Source organism: Camarhynchus parvulus, chromosome 1 (assembly GCF_901933205.1).
Source record: "Camarhynchus parvulus chromosome 1, STF_HiC, whole genome shotgun sequence".
NCBI lineage: Eukaryota > Metazoa > Chordata > Aves > Passeriformes > Thraupidae > Camarhynchus > Camarhynchus parvulus.
This window is the reverse complement of record NC_044571.1, coordinates 59,833,143-59,850,794: the sequence shown is the minus strand read 5'-3', so window position 1 is coordinate 59,850,794 and position 17,652 is coordinate 59,833,143. Positions and strand designations below refer to the sequence as shown.

General features: G+C 37.2%; 1 protein-coding gene across 5 annotated transcripts in view; it reads right to left on the bottom strand.

Moving 5' to 3' along the window:
• The window catches only part of DGKH (diacylglycerol kinase eta), a 157,996-nt gene that overhangs the window by 54,433 nt on the left and 85,911 nt on the right, over positions 1 to 17,652 (bottom strand). For 3 of the 5 annotated variants that reach the window (XM_030958400.1, XM_030958416.1, XM_030958408.1), the window contains exons 5-6: positions 5,315 to 5,419; positions 4,875 to 5,007 (exon numbers count right to left, since the gene is read on the bottom strand). In XM_030958400.1, coding sequence (XP_030814260.1) covers positions 4,875 to 5,007; positions 5,315 to 5,419 — 238 coding nt within the window. Of the gene's footprint in view, positions 1 to 4,874; positions 5,008 to 5,314; positions 5,420 to 17,652 lie in introns of those variants that run through there. The other 2 variants (XM_030958424.1, XM_030958431.1) reach the window with 2 other exon arrangements.

The following is a 17,652-nucleotide window of genomic DNA, read 5'->3' as shown; positions in this document are numbered from 1 at the left end:
ACAACAGGGTTGACTCACTTTCTCTAAACAGTTCAACATCTCATTGTGTGTTTGCCAACCTAAGCTGGTTCCAAACATCTAATTAAGCCAGCTCCCACAGAAGCACAGAAATAAAGTCTGTATTTTCTAGTGATGGACCATGAGCAGTTTTCACCATTTGCATGTTTCAGAGAAGATATGCCACTGAATTCAGCTCCCTATTCATAAATGATAAGCACTTGCTGTGCCACACAGATTAAAATACAACAAATCAGGGATGAGGGAGAATAGAAAATTACAAATTACAAAGTAATAGAATGTTCAAACCCTACTGAGCTATGACTGAACTTGATCTTAGGAACCCTGTATTCAGCCTCTTTCTCAACAAGGCAAGGACAAAATCAATCCCAGGCTCTGAAGAGCTGCAGCAAGCCACCCTATACATGGCAAGTGACAGGTAATGTTTGCTTTGTAAGTACTACAAATAACCTACCAACCAAATTTCAGATCAGACTCTTTGGGTCACCCCCCTGCAACCTCAGTATCATGAAACAACAATTTATGTTAGTCTAAACATTAAATATTACCAACAACAATAACCTTAAGACACAGATGCAACTTGCAAGCAAAGAAAGGAAAATTTTGAATCTAACCTCAATATTAGTTATCACTATGACCTAACTTCTTTTGTCTCAGATTACAATGAATCCCATTCATGAATCAGTCTGATATCTGAAATCTTTTGGAAAATATGCAGACATATGGGTAGACATCAACTGCCACTACTTCGCCAATGAAAGCTAAAATATGAGAAAATCTAAGTTACTCAGGAAACTTAACATTGCAAGATAGTTTCTGAATGCAGGTATGCAGTCATCGGTTGTATGACCACATACTTTTAGAGAACAGGACCCTAAGTCACTGCATGTAATGGATGGTTCTCAATAAGTATAGAGTTGTGCCATACTCTGCTTCATAATGATTTTCAACAGGTACTTGTCTTACTGACCAAAAGCTAATGTAACACTACTTTTTAGCCATCAATATTAATTTCTTCATGGCCTTTAAAAACAAACAAACAAAAAATTTATTTAATCATTTTATATATTAATAATTTTATAATTTTAATTTTAATTTTTATCCTCTAAATTTATTTATTATAATTTATTAGTGTTGTTGTTGTTGTGCCCAGTAGCATTACTACTACAATTAAGACTTTTTTTAAATACTGTATATCTTCAAAGGATCAGGAATTTCAGAACAGCTTCAACTGATTTTTGCAGTGATAGAAAACAGCATTTCCCTGATACAGGTTGCTGGTTATAAAGAATGCACAACTACTGATTTGATCAAAAATCTTATTGAAATGTTTTCCCTGGCATCACAGAAGGGTATCTGTGATATAAAGTCACAGAACTGTTTTCTACTACTCCTTCATTCTTTAACAACAAACATCCCTTCCCTTTTTTGCTGCTTCATTCACTATTCACTCTCCAGACTGTGCACAAAATATGGCAAAAGTATCAGAGGCAATGACTGTGCAAGTAGTGCTCATACAATTCCCTGGGCAATGGGTAAGAACAACAGGGTTTTGTGGGTAAAACCCCACAATCATAATGGAAAGAGACAAAGTGCACAAATGCATTTGCAGAGGTAATTTAATCCCAGTCTTTTCTTACTGATTGACTTCATCATCCTAAAGTGTTCTTACAACATTGTGCGATTCATCACAGGACAATGCAGTTTAAGAGAGAGGTTTCTCCCACTTATTAGCTATACTTGATATTCAACAATCAAGATCCTGTCATGATAAACAAAACGCTACATGAAAAAATAAATTTCTGAGAACAATCATAAACGCAGTGTTCCACTGGCAATGACTGAGATAGAAATGCAGTACTGATGCAGAGTAACTGAGGTCACAGAGCTCTGGAAGAGTCTCGGTAGATAATGATATATCATTCTTTAAGCTTCTTTGCCTAAACATTCCATACTGAAGCTAAACTCAGAGGAGCATAAAAACCAAAACCCTTTCTTGGTTCAGCTGATTTGGGATAATTCCTAAAGCAAGGCACAAAGATCATAATTACTCTGTCCTAGTAAATACTGGATGAACATTGCAGGGATCAGGCCTTTAGCTAGAGCAACACAACACAGAGACAAAAGGAAGAACCTGTTGGAAGAACAGCATTACATCTCAAAGAAGAGTGTGATTAATTTTTTTTAGAAGTCAATTGCTTGTTGAGCAGTAGTAAGAATGAAGTCTGGTTTGTTATAACTTACATCTTCCGATTGATATACATACCAGTTCTTTGACTTCTAAAAAGGTGCAAGTTCACACTAGTCTTTTACCTACCAAAGGTAGGTATTCCTACACTGGTTTCCACAAGTCTTAGAATGTCTTCAGGGTGGCAATTTGGCCAACCTCTGCAAAAGGCTGCTGGGATGGAAGGTGCCCTGAAGAAAAAGTCACCCATCATCTCCAAAAGAAATGCTGCTTGATTTGTAGTCAGACTTTAAAAAAAGCAGTTGTGCAGAAAAACAGCAATTTTAAGAGAATAAAATATTACAGGACAACTAAACTATAAAAAGCTGCAAGATATCAGCAATGGGGTTTATTTTAACCTGTAGTTAGGAGTCAAGAATCAGACCCCAAAGACTCTAAGCTACTTTCAAGACAACTTGGTGTGCCAGTAACCCAACCCACTAACAGGAGGAAGAGCTCAATTATCTCTTGAAAGAGCCTCTCATGCTTTTCAATACAAGGCATAATAGAGTAGCCTGGGATCAATGACCACACAAATAATTGAATTTTGTATAGATATAAATGGATTCCCAGTATAAAGCAGTGCTGGAGGTTTGAAAAGCCAGGCATGAATATTTAAACAGGTTTTTTAAATTATGTAATGGGGAAAAGCAGCACAAAACAAGTCTGGAGAATGTTAAGACTCCAAACTTTCCAGATTGTCCTCTCAAACTGCATAGACTGCTAATACAGGTAAGATAAAGAGAAAAGTAGATTATTAAATGCATTAGAAGTGCACACAGCAGAAGCAAGTATCAAACAAAAATGCATTTTTAGATGAAGCAGTTAAGGATGATGGGTTTTAACATGTATACATAATTGCAGAGAAAGTATAAAGTATTACAGTAAAAGAGTCAAATGTCAAATGACTTAGATTAGGTATATAACTAAAGATCTTATTTTATTAAAAAAAAAAAGAAGAAAATAGATATAAAATAGAAGCTAAGAAGTCAGAGGAGGTAAACTTATTAACAGACAAAAGAATATCACAGTATCTACATGTAAAACATTCCAGGTCATACTTGATTATGAACAGTGGAACAGTGAAAGGAAATCCAAATCATTTTCACAAGCCACTTTTAAAAACTGGCATCATAAATGTGGATAAATGTAGCATTAGTTTGTCATTAGTTATACAGAAAGGTGGCAAACTCCAAATCTGGAAATTATGGGAACTTCCCTAATGTAAAGTTAATGCCAACACCTGGTATATTAAAAACATATTTAGATGCAAAATTAAACATTGAAAAAACATAAAACAGTGAACTACATACATTAACATTGACAATTTTCAATAAATTACCCTTTTAAAGGAGCTATAATATTAACTTAGGAATGGATAAATTCTTTATGAAAGTCGTTCCTTTCCTTTGCCTGAGCAAACATAACTGTATTTGTACACAGAGGCAATACAACTGCATTTTAGTTAAGCACATGATACTTCCATCTGTCAATATCAGACATTGAGAATACCATAATTGCCTTTAAACTGTCCAAAGGACTTATTCACAGTGAAAAACATACACCAGAGAGGCTGGAAGTAACCATGCTACTTCTAATTTCTACAAAACGGGTTTGTCCTGTTCCCTGGCAACTGCACCATTAGCTACATTAAAAGCATGGACAATTTAGGGCAATGGGTTAATGTTGCCTTTGTAAGATTTTCTTAATACATATTATTATCCTCAAGTATTATAACAGCATCAATAACAGAAATGCAGTTGCTGTTGGGTTACATATATCCAAAGAAATCAAATTATGAATGGTGTAACTGTAACTCTTTTCTGAGCAGACAGCTATTTTATTAATTAAATATCTCTACGTTTCATATATCTCATAAGGTCACACAGAGACCTTATTGCTTTATTTTCTGCTGTCTCCTAACACAAGCAGACTTGTTACACTTTTCCATAGAACTTGCAGGAATTAAAAAATAAGCTGTTTCAGGCATATTGTAATTATTTGTTAATTAAATATAATTTCTAGCTAAATGCTGAAGTTTTGGCCAAACTTCCTTTTTCTTTGTGCTGAATTTCCCCTGTTGAACCATGAAATGCAGTCATGTACATCTCTACCCCCTCACAGCATGAGAGAATTTTTAAAGCAGTAAATCAGTGTGTACTGCAGGATCAGGCAGCAACAATAGCGAAAACAAGAACTGGAGGGCAAGGGTCATAACACTTTGTTCAGTGTTAAGAATGCTTTTAGACTTGGGGCAGAAAATACCATCATGATTTTTTTTTCCAGAGAAATGCTGATTCTGCAAACCAGTAAGACTATTTGGTTCCACATTTTTGATGTGCAAATCAAATAAATCCTATCTTTTCTTGTGAACCCTCCACCCTGTACACCCCATTTGCTGCAACAGAGAAGTGTTCTATTCTGAACACTGAAAAAGGCACCTGGAGCAACAGGAAGGTGAGGCAGACCATTAGCAGTCCCTCTGCCCGGAGGAGGGTCACTGTCATGTAGAGTTTTCTCCCTTCAGGCTCTTTTGTTACTCATTTTCAGGATCATTACTCATGCTGAACTTGCAGCCATCTGTCTACACACATAGCATGATAACCAAGGGAAGCAATCATTTTTTTACCTTCACAAGACAGGCCGTGAGAAGTGACTCCAGAGAGGCTCTCTCTGCACACGTTACAGAAGGTGGGTCGGGCATGGGAGCAGGCGTACCAGTTATGCATCCCTGAGAAATGTTCCACATTAAACTGTGCGGTCTAGTAAAGGAGAAGTTAAGACAAATTTGCAAGTACAGAACACAGCTACGGTGACTGACATTACGCACGGTTCCATATTACAGGGGACGACAGTGAAATGCTCCCCAAAAGGATTTTCCAAAGGGTATTTAGCCTGCTCTCCCTCCAAAATTCTAAATCCAAGTGTGATAATAAGCTCTCATTTTGTGAAGTTCTTAAGGTGAAGCTTCACTCTGACATTAGACACGCTTTTCACACTACTCCAGTTCCGTGTCCTGCTTGATCTGTTGAGCCAGAACAGGTTGCACCAAGAAGGATGTCAGCTTACCTCATAGTGTTCTCTGGACTGAACAGACTTCAGAGAGCTTATCCAGTCCTCCATTTCTTTTCTGTTCTCAGCACACAATATTAGCCTCCTAAATGGAGTGATTATCTGCAAAAGATAACATATCCTGATTAATCCAGATAGTAAATATCATGACAAGCTATGACATCTAATGTACTCTTCCTTGTGAGATGATGCAAAAGGATGACACGCCCTACAAGGCAAGATCCTAAACACTTTAAAATATTTTCTTTAATGCACTACCAGCAACAAAAGAGTTTGTTTTTCCTTGTACAGTTCCCAAGTTTCAAATCAGGCTTTGGTGCAGGTCTCTGGAATCTACACTGATCATTACCCTTTCTCAGCTCTTTGTCTATGTACTGAGATTCAAATGCTCAAATGGCAGGCACTGAAATGCTAAAACAGCCATTCTGTAAATTGCTATTTGACTAAGACTGCAATCCTATTTCATAACTGCATCATAGCAATTGCAAGGTCCATTCCAATTGCTAGAGACAAAAACATATCAAAATCAAATGCCTGGAAGTCTTAAACAACCACAAAAGCTGTCATCATATTTCACTATCTTGTATATTGACAATATATTTACACAAATTTATACACACAAAAATATAAAACAGCACTTTTTATATCCAACTATATCAACTCAGTATAAGAACACACACAAATCTTTATAAAAAGGCACAAAGAACAAAAGAAAACAGTTGAAATCATATCCTACTAGGATAATTGAATGAATTCCTGGAACAAGTTGATGCTGGGAATTTTTCAGTGGTCTAGAGTTGGATTCTAGAAATCTGAAAATATTGTACCAAGGAGGTTCAGAGTACAAGCTGCTCTCCCCTCTCCCTAAACAGTAGAAAAATAATCAAAATAACAGGAAGGCAGCAGAAACTATCAGCTAACTCCCACTGAAATTATTTTGAGCACTGCATTAAAATAGACAAAGCAGTTACTTACATGGCAAAGAATTTAAAACAAGTACAAGAAAATAAGGAAAGTTATTTGTTTTGTTGTAGAAAGTCTGAAGAATAAAATTAAATTTTTTATCAGTATTATACATTAATCTATTGCATAGTATGTACCACCAACACTTGCAAATTAAATAAAACAGAGAAAGGACCAGCAAAAAATGGTAATTCTGAGTATTCTTTTAAATGCTACAAGCTAGACATTACAAGATTTGCACAATATCAATAAACATTTATCTACAGCTGCAGTTACTTACCCAGTCCCTGCCGTAAATTGTCTCTAGCCTTGATTTGTCCTATCCACTCCTTCATTAAACTGAGCTGCACTTGAACATCTCTCAGAGGCGACGTAACTGAAGTGCAGCAGGCTGCAAGTCACATGGAGGGGAGGCAAAACGCTTTGGGCTTGCCTTTTTTTTTTTTAATGTACTCACTTCACATGGAAGGGAATAGTTTCTTTGTTTTCTGTTTCCTTCAATCTTGCTTAAGCTATTTAATAAGATTTATTAGTAGGTCTCCATGGCTTTTCCTAAAGAACAGTTTATGCAAAGAGCAATGCTTCTCTCATTAGTTTGGAGTCAAACAGACGCTTTATTACTTCAAAATGTTTTTCTAGGCCAGGTCATCCAATGAAGCCAAGAAAAGTCATTAAATCATAATATAACCCTGGCTCCAACAACCATCAGCATTTTGCTGAAATTTCCAGGTTTCAGTGGACACAGAAATCTTATTTGGGCAAATACAAGCCACAGGTTATTTCCTATTGTATAGCGTGAGATTATAATACAGATTAAATAATGATAAATCCACCCAAGACTCAGCACATTATGTCCACCCTGCTGCCACAGTTATTACTGATTCTAACCAGTAACCAGACGTTGTGAAATGCCATTAACCAACAACAGCTGCATTTATTGCTGAAAACTCCTGACTAATCTCGATCTTTTCAAGAAATACTTAGATATATATTACTCCTGTCTTCAATAGTACTGGTCACAATCCACTGCGCATCCCTACACCCTTCCCCCACTCTGAAATTAACGCCCTGGTTCAGGTGCTCACACTTAGTTACCCAGTGGCAACGAAGACACCCTTTGGTACCAAAGGTTTTGTCAGGGGAGGGGTAAGTATGACAGAGGACCAGAACAGTAGCTCTAAATAACCAAAGTGGGACACCAAACTTCCTCTCAAAATGCCCTGCACACCCATTTATTGGCAGTCAAACCACATCACCAAACACTGCTAACCAAAAAGAGTAAACACACCAGAAAATCATATATTCCAGCTTCTTGCTAAAATCAGTGCAAAAAACTTAATGAAGTTCACAGCATTGCAGCAGTCTAACAGCTCAATAGGATATTGTCAATCACATGAATATAGGATCAATTATTATTGCTACAAAAATGAAGCGGGAAGTTGGAAGACGTATATATTTGTAAATACAATTAAACTACATATTCTCTTTGATTTACATATTTGCAACAACAAACTCCAAGAAGGTACATAGTAACATGAAAAAGACAAAATGCATTATATGCAAGAAGTATCAACAATGCTTGAAATTTTTTGAATAAAATAAAATAGGAATTAAGAAGCCTGTTTAGCTTCTCAGCTATTTCAGTCTACAAAATCATGGAGAAAATGTACTCTTATTATTTTTTAAATATTTCATGTAACATAGGAACTTAGGGAGCCAAGGAAACAGTTAGCAAACAAGTTTTTTTCCCTAAATGCAAAGCATTCTTTAGACTTCAAAAGTATTCCCAAAGGATGCTGAGGAGATGAAAAGTAAAAATGTCCAAAAAGGCATTTGAAAAATTCATCACAAATAAATGTATCATATACTATAAAAGACAATATCTGAAATCTTCAATTTATCAGGTCTTCAAAATTCCAACAATGAGTCAATGTTGGGAAGTGACTTAAGAGTAAGAATCACTGTATATGCTCTGCCGTTTCTCCTTCATTCTTTAGTATCTGCTACTATTACTATTATACTTTGATTCAACTTGGTTTTATGAGCTTTACACTAACTCAGTATAGCTTTTCTTGTTTATCCTAAATTGAGATTGACATCCTAAACCTTCTTATTTGCATTTATACAGATGGCATGCTTTCTTCTGAATGCTTACACAATGCTATGATTAACTAAGTGGGATGTTTGAAGTTCACTTACTAAAGACAACTGAACCTGTATACAGAAATAATTAAAATTAAATTGATGTAACTGAGCTCAAAACAATTTTCCTGCCATGCAAATTTGAATTTAACTAGTAATTTAATCTCATTGCATGTATTCATATTCAGAGTCCTGTATATTCTCTTCTACTGACCTAAGTCAGCACCTTTTCTTCAATTACATATTACCTTTTTAAACTTCACTGCTCCAAATAATACTATTTGTATGTTGCTCTGAATATGCTGAACTCTCGAAAGAAAGAAAGAAAGAAAGAAAGAAAGAAAGAAAGAAAGAAAGAAAGAAAGAAAGAAAGAAAGAAAGCTCTATTACACAATGCAAAGGAAGTGTTACAGGAACCACTGGGAGACCACTGAGGTAACATAAGAATAAGGTGCCAACAGTTCACCTGCTGACAAAGCAGGGGACAAATCACAAAAGATGAAGACAGTCAAAAGGTCTTAAAAAATAAATAAGATTACCTTCCTTTGAAACTTTTCACCATTGTCAAGTAGCCAAGAAGTCAGTGCTGATTTTGGAACAGAATTACCAAGAGCAGATAATGCAGTATATTGGAAAGTAATAAAATAGAAGTAGTTGGAATAAAAAACACTTTTAATGCAGTAGGCATTGGGAAGAGTGAGCATATACAGTCTTAAAAGTTGAATACAATCAACACAAACCCTAAAAAATCCCAGGAAATAAACAATATCTGAATGGGAAGTAAAACTACCCATTACTGCAATAATGTTCTTGCTCTGTTCAGAAAAGTAGGGGGATTTTTTTGAATGGGGAGTGAGGGAGAGAACAAGAGATCACTGTTCACTCTGCTACTGCAGAAGTCTTGCCTTAAGTTGGGATTTTTACACAAACACTACCATAATTTGGCTTCTAAAAATACACATATACTCATATATATGTGTACATACACATCTTGAAATTACTTGGAAGACATTTCTACAGTCAAGTTTGGGACCACTCCTACAACTTTTCTTTCAGACTTATTAGGAACAAGCTTAACATCTTGAAAGGAAATAAAATTGTCATGAAATTCAGAATAAATTTGAAAGTCCTTTTTTCTTTCAGTGGGCATAACCTAATCAGTAACATTGTACATGCCTTCAGCCCAGTGGGTTTGGACTTACAATCTATAAAATAAAATCACAGAGAGCTTAATTAAAGCCTATTGCCTAATTTTTATTCCTTTTTTTTTTTTTTTTACTATCAGCAATATATAAGAAAATACAGTTCCCAAAGCTTGTTGGCTCCAGCTCTGGCTTCTTTTACTAATTCAGAATGAAGACACAGTGTTTGCTAATCAAGACAGCAGTGCTCTATAGCTAAGTAGCTATAAAGCAGCTACTGTAAAGCATTCTGCCTCCTGCAACATGATATTTGCATTAAGGCACCTTCTGCCACTCTGAACTATTATCAGACATTACACTAATAGCACTTTGTATGGCCGATCTTGAATTAAATTACTAATGTAGAAATGTCACATCGAATCTGAAAGGGGTGGGGATATGGTTTTCCTGTTCTCTGGACAGATACTTTTAAAACCTCTTTTGGAAATAATGAAGAGAGGATGATACAGACAGAGCACCCCAACTCTCTCCTTAGGGACTATATTCAATGCCTGGGGCAGGAGTGTAACATTGAATGCTTCCTAACTTGTCTGTGCTTACAGATGTTGGCGAGTCAGTACAGGCAAATACTAGAGGAACATGCTCTGCCTCTTGCTTTTCCATTCCCCTTTTCTCCATTCCCCTCTCTCCATTCCCCTGTTCTTGTGCAGGTGGGTCTGTATGAGTGTGGCAGGTGAAGGCACTTCTACCAATGGTAGAAGTGGACTGCTGGGGTCATTGATGCTCCCACACCTTCCAGAACTTGTCTGCAAAAATCACAGTGATAACAGTTGGACATCTTCCTAGAGTATTCATAATTTCTTGGTTTCTGGATACTAAATAAATTATAACAGTACTGTCATTGTCAAAGGTGTAGTTAGTTGGTGCTTTATGGTGAATTGTCACTGTAATTTTTCAGGATAAGTCAAGCCAGGCAAAAGTATAAATTACAAAGATAGGGGAGGAGTTAAAAGCAAGGCGGGTAATAAATGGTTATTACATTTGCCTGACTACAATACAGAATTTATAATCAGAACAATTAGCTCTGTCTTCTCCACTAAAACGTTGCTTCCCTCTTTTTCCTGGCCTTCTCCTATTTCACTGTTCCCAAGCTCACAAATATTGATGTAATGTGTGGTTTTCGCTCCCACAGTAAAAACTCTTAGGAGGAAAAAGAAAAGGCTTAGTCCCACACAGCATCTCTTACAACACACCAGAACAAGTAAGCTTAGCTAAAAGACAGGACAAAAATGGTTGCATCATTGGAAAAGGTAAAGGGACTTCATTCTGCAATAGAATCCAGCCTGGGTAATTTAGGTGGCTTATTTTACAGCACACTGAGCAAAAATGAAGGAGCATCACCCAGAATACAACCAGGCACATGGACAAGAAAGCAGTTGGGAATAGTCAGCATGGATTCATTCACCAAGGGGAAGTCATGTTTGTAACCTGTGATGAAATGACTGGGAGATGAGGAGACAAAGGTTCATCTTGCCTTCAGGAAAGCTTTCAGCACTATCCCCTAAGACCCTCCTAGAGAAGCTGATACAGTATAGGCTGCATGAGCAGACTGAGGTGTGTTGAAAACTGGTCACATGGCCAGGCCCAAAGGGTGGTGATCAGCAGCGCAGAGCATGGCTGGAGGAAGGCCAGCAATTAGCAGTGTGCCTCATGGGACAATACTGGGTCCAGGCCTGTTTAACATCTTCATGAATGATCTGGAGATGATGTGGTAGACTGTATCCTCTGCAGGTTTACTGATGACAGAACACTGGGAAAGAGCAGCTGATGATACACCCAAGGGTCACACTGCCATCCAGAGGGACTTCAACGGGCTAGAGAAATGAGCTGACAGTAACTCATTTGGTTCAATGAGATGTCCCAAGTCCTGCACCTGGGAAGGAACAACCCCAGGCATCAATGTACCCTGGGAGCCACCCAGCTGGAAAGCAACTTGGCAGAAAAGGACCTGGGGTACTCTTGCACAGCAAATGGAGCATAAACCAGCTACATGCCCTTTCAGCAAAATAGGCCAGGGGTATCCTAAGATGCTGGTCCAGGGAGTGAACCTGCCCCTCTCCTCAGCCCTGGTGAGGCCTCACGTGGAGAACTGTGTCCAGCTTTGGGCTGCTCAGTACAACAGAGACATGGACATACTGCAGACATTCCAGTGAAGGGGCTGGAGCATGGGATATGTGAGGAGAGCCTGAGTGACCTACCACTGCTCAGCCTGGAGAAGGTTCAGGGGCATCTTATATATGTAAATCCCTGAAAGGAAGATGCAAAGAGGACAGAGCCAGGGTCCTTCCAGTGGTGCCCAGTGAAAAGCTAGGAGGTAATGGGCACAAACTGAGACACGAGAGGCTCTCTGTGAATATCAGGAAACAATGTTTTACTGTGAGGGTCACTGAGCACTTGGCACTGCTTGCTCAAGGTAGTTGTGAAGTCTCCACCCTTGGAGGTACTAAAAAGCCACCTAGATACAGCCTGGACTAGGTAGCCTTGCTTCAGCAAAGGGGGTGGACCAGATGGCCTTCAGAGGCCACTTCCAACCCACAAATCACTCCATGATTCTGTGTAAACAGAATTCAGGTAAATCAAGTCATCCAGTTACGTGTCCAGCCATGAACTGCAAAAGTATCCAGCAAAGATCACTTTGTCAGAAATCCAGTTCCCCAAATCAACCTCATGTATTCAATTTCAACCAACTGCTAACAGAAAAACCTTTTTCCTGCAGAAGTATAACTTTATAAAGAGACAGTTACAAGAAGCAGGGTAGGAAAGTTCCATGGATTTGGACCAAAGAATTAGAATTTATTTTAAATCAGCATTTAAATACAGCAAAACCAATAAACCATTCTTGTAAATGTAAACTGGAAACTGCTATATATAGTTAGTTCAAGGCCTACATGTTTCTTTAAAGTCCTTACATAAAGATTTGTTCAGCAGATTAGTTGCACACTGCTCTGCCTTTAGCTTTGGTTTCACCAGCTCACTACACATCTATCAGATGGGATGGCTTCTCTGCTTTAGGGAAAACATGTAGTTATATATTCAATGGCACACGTGCAAATTTACATAAAATAAACCAGCAAAGGACTATTTTTTTCCTGTCTGTAATAACAGATTCCTGTTTAAACATTGTTCAGCTGCCTAAAGCCAGGGATCCTTGTTCACAAGAAACAGGAAATTTTTTCAAAGTTTACACCAGTGACTTTATTTATAAAATTATCTGGTAAACAGATAATTTTATCTGGAACTGTAGTGAGGGATACTTTCTGAGGTTTATCCAGGTATTTTAACCACTTTTATAGCATGAATAGAAAGAAATGTCAGAGAATAGGTTATGTGTAAAAGTGCAGGAAGAATGAAATCTGGCTTATTCTTCACACATCTCAAATGCTTCACCAGTAACAAAGGGAAATAGGGAAATTTTCTGCAAGCTATTTTTGAAAAATTTCTGTCAAGCATGAAATGTTTGGAAAACAAGCTCCAGGCAAATGCAACTTAAATCAAAATGTACAATGCAGACCAGAATGGTCACATTTTTAAGTATCCCCTTTTTTCTCTCTGAAAAGTGTTCAGCTTCCTTGTAACAGATCAATCTCAAGCAACTTATCTATAGACTTTTAGCATCACAGCTGAAATGCTTTACTGCTTTTTCATAATGAAACTTAAAGCTTCAACATCTCTAGACACTCTAGGGAAAGGGACAGTGCATCAAGTTGGAGATAAGGAGCTTAGAACTTGAAAGAGCTCTCAGCTTCATTACATTTTTTTGTCACTGTCAGAGGATGGGAGGGGAGGAGGAGGGGAAATGAGCAAGTGCTAAATGGAAGAAAAAAACCTAAATGCATCACAAGTGCACACTAATGGCTTTTGTCTAATTTTTCTTTTCCTAAGCATATTAATTTGCTATTTCAGTTTTTGTCTTACTTCTAAACTACCTGAATATAGAAAAGAAAAATCCCAACCCTGAGTAGAAAATTGAACAAAATGGAATCCAAAGCACTTCTCTTTCTGTGGTTTGGGTGTTGCTCAGGCTGGGAGCATCAAAAAGCCTTCATCACTTAGAGGCTAATCACCATCTGTATGAAACAGCAGATAGTTCACAACCAGGGAAAAGCTAAATCCATTCCAAGAGTCAGCTACTGGCGCAAAGCTGAGTCATGCTGGTGAAGCCAGCAGAGGAACTTGAGCCATTTCCAGCCATGTTCCACCTCCTGGAGACAAGAAGAGGCCCCAGCACCTTTGCAGATGTCACTGCAGGGCCTGTCAGCCCTGCTCTACACTGCCAACAGGGCATGGGGAACATCTCATGCCATTACCCTCTCTATACACAGTGCCATGCACTGACCCTTCTGATAATCCCAAGGAAAAATTTAAAATACAGTGCCTCTGAGACTAGGATTCAACTCACCAGAGGACAGTAGTTAAAGCAGAGTTCTGCAAATGTGTCTGAACTCCCAGCACCATCAGTATATACTGTTAATATCAACACGCAATTGGAATGCGCAGGAAATTTCAAAACATACCCAAATCCAGGAGATTTTTGATGATCTAAAGGATAAAAACCAGAAACATGTTTCCAAACACAAACCCACTCCTTGCATGTCCCTGTGGTTTATTAAAGGGAGAAGTCAAGCAAGAGTGTCTCCCTTCAAGGGAACATCAACACAGACTATATATAGACATTTACTCAAAATAGATTTTTACAAAGGAAAAAAGAATATGGATAGCTGTGCTCCAGAGATTCTTATAGAGCAAACCAGAAAGATTAATCAATCCAGGAAACAAACAAGGCAATGTTTGCTTAGCAATAGCTGAAATCAAGGGAGTCCACATCAAGTTTGGAACTTCAAGGATAGTTGCTGACCCCAGAATCTTAGGAGCCTGCCAACACAGGAGTAGCAAGATGATTTCACCAAATTAAAGAAGTAAGAAAGACAGTGAAAGAAAAGCAGCAGAAAGGCCAGAGAAGAGAAAGACCTGTGTAACCTTCAGGTGATCAGCCCTTTGAACAAAAACAAACCAGACTGAGATAGAAGAGCATCTGAAATAGACTTCAGGCTATCAGTAAAGAAACCATCTCCTGATGTTACTGAGATGCAACTGCAGTAAACTGGATTTTGTAAACATGCAGAACAGTGGCAGAGGAATACCTCCACTAGAATCCATAAGCTTTCGGCACTTAAATAAAGCTTAAGAGCCTGAACTCTGGGCAAATCAAGAGTCAGTATAAAATTGAACTGATGTCAGCTTATTTAAATAAAAAAAAAAGTTTTAGGATATTTTTTCCCAGCTTTAGGAATATCTCTGTCCCTTAATATTTCAAAAGGCAGAAGGAGTGCCCAAACCCAAAGACAAAAGGTTTTAAACTTCTTGGGCAAAGGCTTGTCTTCTTTCTTTCTGATGTGGTTCGGGGAGGTTAAGCAATTTTCACATTCCCTGAAGTTTTTGTAGTCCCTGAAGAAAAATCTCAACAACAACTCTGAAAAGTTCTCAGTGGCAAGAAAGAAGCAAAATATGTTGAAGTCCAGAGAAATTAACACTATCTCTGAAACATACTGCAAAACTCTGGCAACACGTTCTGTCTCCCAAGCCCAGAGTGAATATTACAAGTTACTTCTCTAAAATCAATTAGAAGTAGCTAATCTCCATGATGCAAACAGAGCTGACTGATATCAGAAGCAACAGGATAGAAATAAATAAAGTGCTAAAAGCAATCTGCCTTTCGGGACTGGTTGCACTATTCAACTTGAAATCTTGACAAATCCCAAGAACTGGGATCCCACAATACAACTGGGTCACCTCCCACTGAAAACAGCAGCTGCACAAAGATGAAAAGAATTACTTTATCCTTTAAGCTGGCTCCACATAAGTCATATGTCAATAAACTTTACATCCCCAACCAAGACAGAGGATATGCTACATTCAGAAATATGGATAGGAAATAAGGTAATCAGAGGTCTGTAAGAAAACAATAGAAACTAGAAGAATACAATATAAATTTTAACCACACTTGAAGTACAGTTGCTCCAATAGAATATTTGGTTTCACTAACCTATAGAAAAACCCTAATCTTCTAAAAATAATATATCCAAGGATAATCAGCATATATAAATATTTAGCTTTTTCAAAATCTAACAAAATTTACAGAATACCAAGAAAACCATAGACAGCTGCAAAAAGATTTTTTTTTTGTTGCTTAAATCATATTAAGCTGCATTCCCTACTTTTCAGTCCAAGTGAACTCATATGTCTGATCAAAAAAAGTGGAAATCAGAGGAAAAAAAAATTGTAACAAAGTTACATTCAGGGACTAAGTTTAATGAAATGCCTTTCATGTTTTGTTTGGGTCTTTTTTAATATAATAAGAAAAAATACATTTAAAAAATTAACCCATAAAGGAATTAATAAATTAAAGCAATTAAATTGAAAAACATTAAGTACTGTTCAGAAAAGTTAAATCAGGCTGATCCATAATCATGTTTAATCAATCATTGACCTGAAAAGACCAATTATAAAACTAAAAAGACCATCATGCAATGAGATGAAAAGCTAGGGGATATAAAAAAGTAAGAAGAAATAAAAAGAACTTTTAATATGAAAAAAGATTAATAGATAATAAGCAACTTGTTATTCTCCAACAAAATTTTGTGGCATGATTCTTAAACTGGAAGAGAAGTGTAAGGTAGCAATACAGGAATATTTGCAGACAGCACAAAATTTTGATTACTTAGTTCCCTCTCTTGATCTCCAAGGCACTTCAAAGTGAGCCAAGCAATGTATTAAGTAGAGAGTACAGTGACTTGAAAAATTTCAGTGTTAGTAAAAACAAATAAATACACACCACAGAAGCACAGATTAAATATTTATGAGTTACAGACAGCTCCAAATTAACAGATGAAGGATGTTAGTACCAAAATAGGGGACACAAAAATTCACACTATGCCACTGCAGAAAGCAGACAAAACTTGGCATCCATAAGGAATGTAAATTAATTTATAAAATAATCCCAGATGTCTGTGACTTGGGCTTCCTTGAGTGTCAAGCATGTAACGTCACTTACAAGATGATGCTGCAGAGTAACAATCAGGAGAAGAGCAAGAATAAGTAAGAGCATAGAAGAATGTTGACAAATATTATTTATCTTGGAAAACAGTTAAATCAAATGGAGGTAATAGAAAAATTTAAAATATAAAACTGAAATAGTTTATAAGTTTCTACTGCTTTTGCATCATAACACCAGGTGAGAAAACTTTATTAAAGCCCAGCACTTTAAAAGTTTTCCAAAGAAGTATTTTTTTCATAGAATAAATAATCAGGATTCTATGGTCTATATTGTCTAAAGCATTGCTAAAACCAATATATCAGCAAAAATATACTATGTTAGACATTTCTGCAAGCATATCCAGAATCCTAGTAATCAGCGTTATTAGCTGGAACATAAAGTCTCCTTTCCAGCCAGTCTCTAATTACTAAAAATCACAGTAGGCCTTCCAGGATAGCAGATCTGCCTACTACAGCTCCTCCTGCTCAAGATGACAACTTTCAGAAGATGCATATTCAACAAAAAGCACTTGATTCAGCACCTGATTCAGAAAGCTGAAAGCAAGCACCTACATTTTAGGTGCCCTGGATGACAAAGCTGCTACTGTAGCTAAGGGAAAGTCAGTTAATAAATCATTGGAGTCTAAACTGAACTGAGCAATTACAGAAATTGCTTTAAAGACCTATTAATTTTATTTTAGATACCTAAATTTAGAGGCCTATAAACCCATCATCAAGTCCCACCCAGAAGTTAGGACAAGCTGAATCCCCATCCTGAGTATCACATTGTTTGTTAACTCTCATATTCCTGGAGGGAATCTTCCAGAATGACACTGAAATTATTTCCTCTGTCACTCTTAGATGCAATTAGATTAAGCCAGCTGTACAAAGTAGTGCCTCAAAACCAGTATTTTACCATATTATTATTTTCCATCACATTTGCCATCAAAAAACCCATAACTGAATTAAGAGTTTCAAAGAAAAGTTTGGATGGAT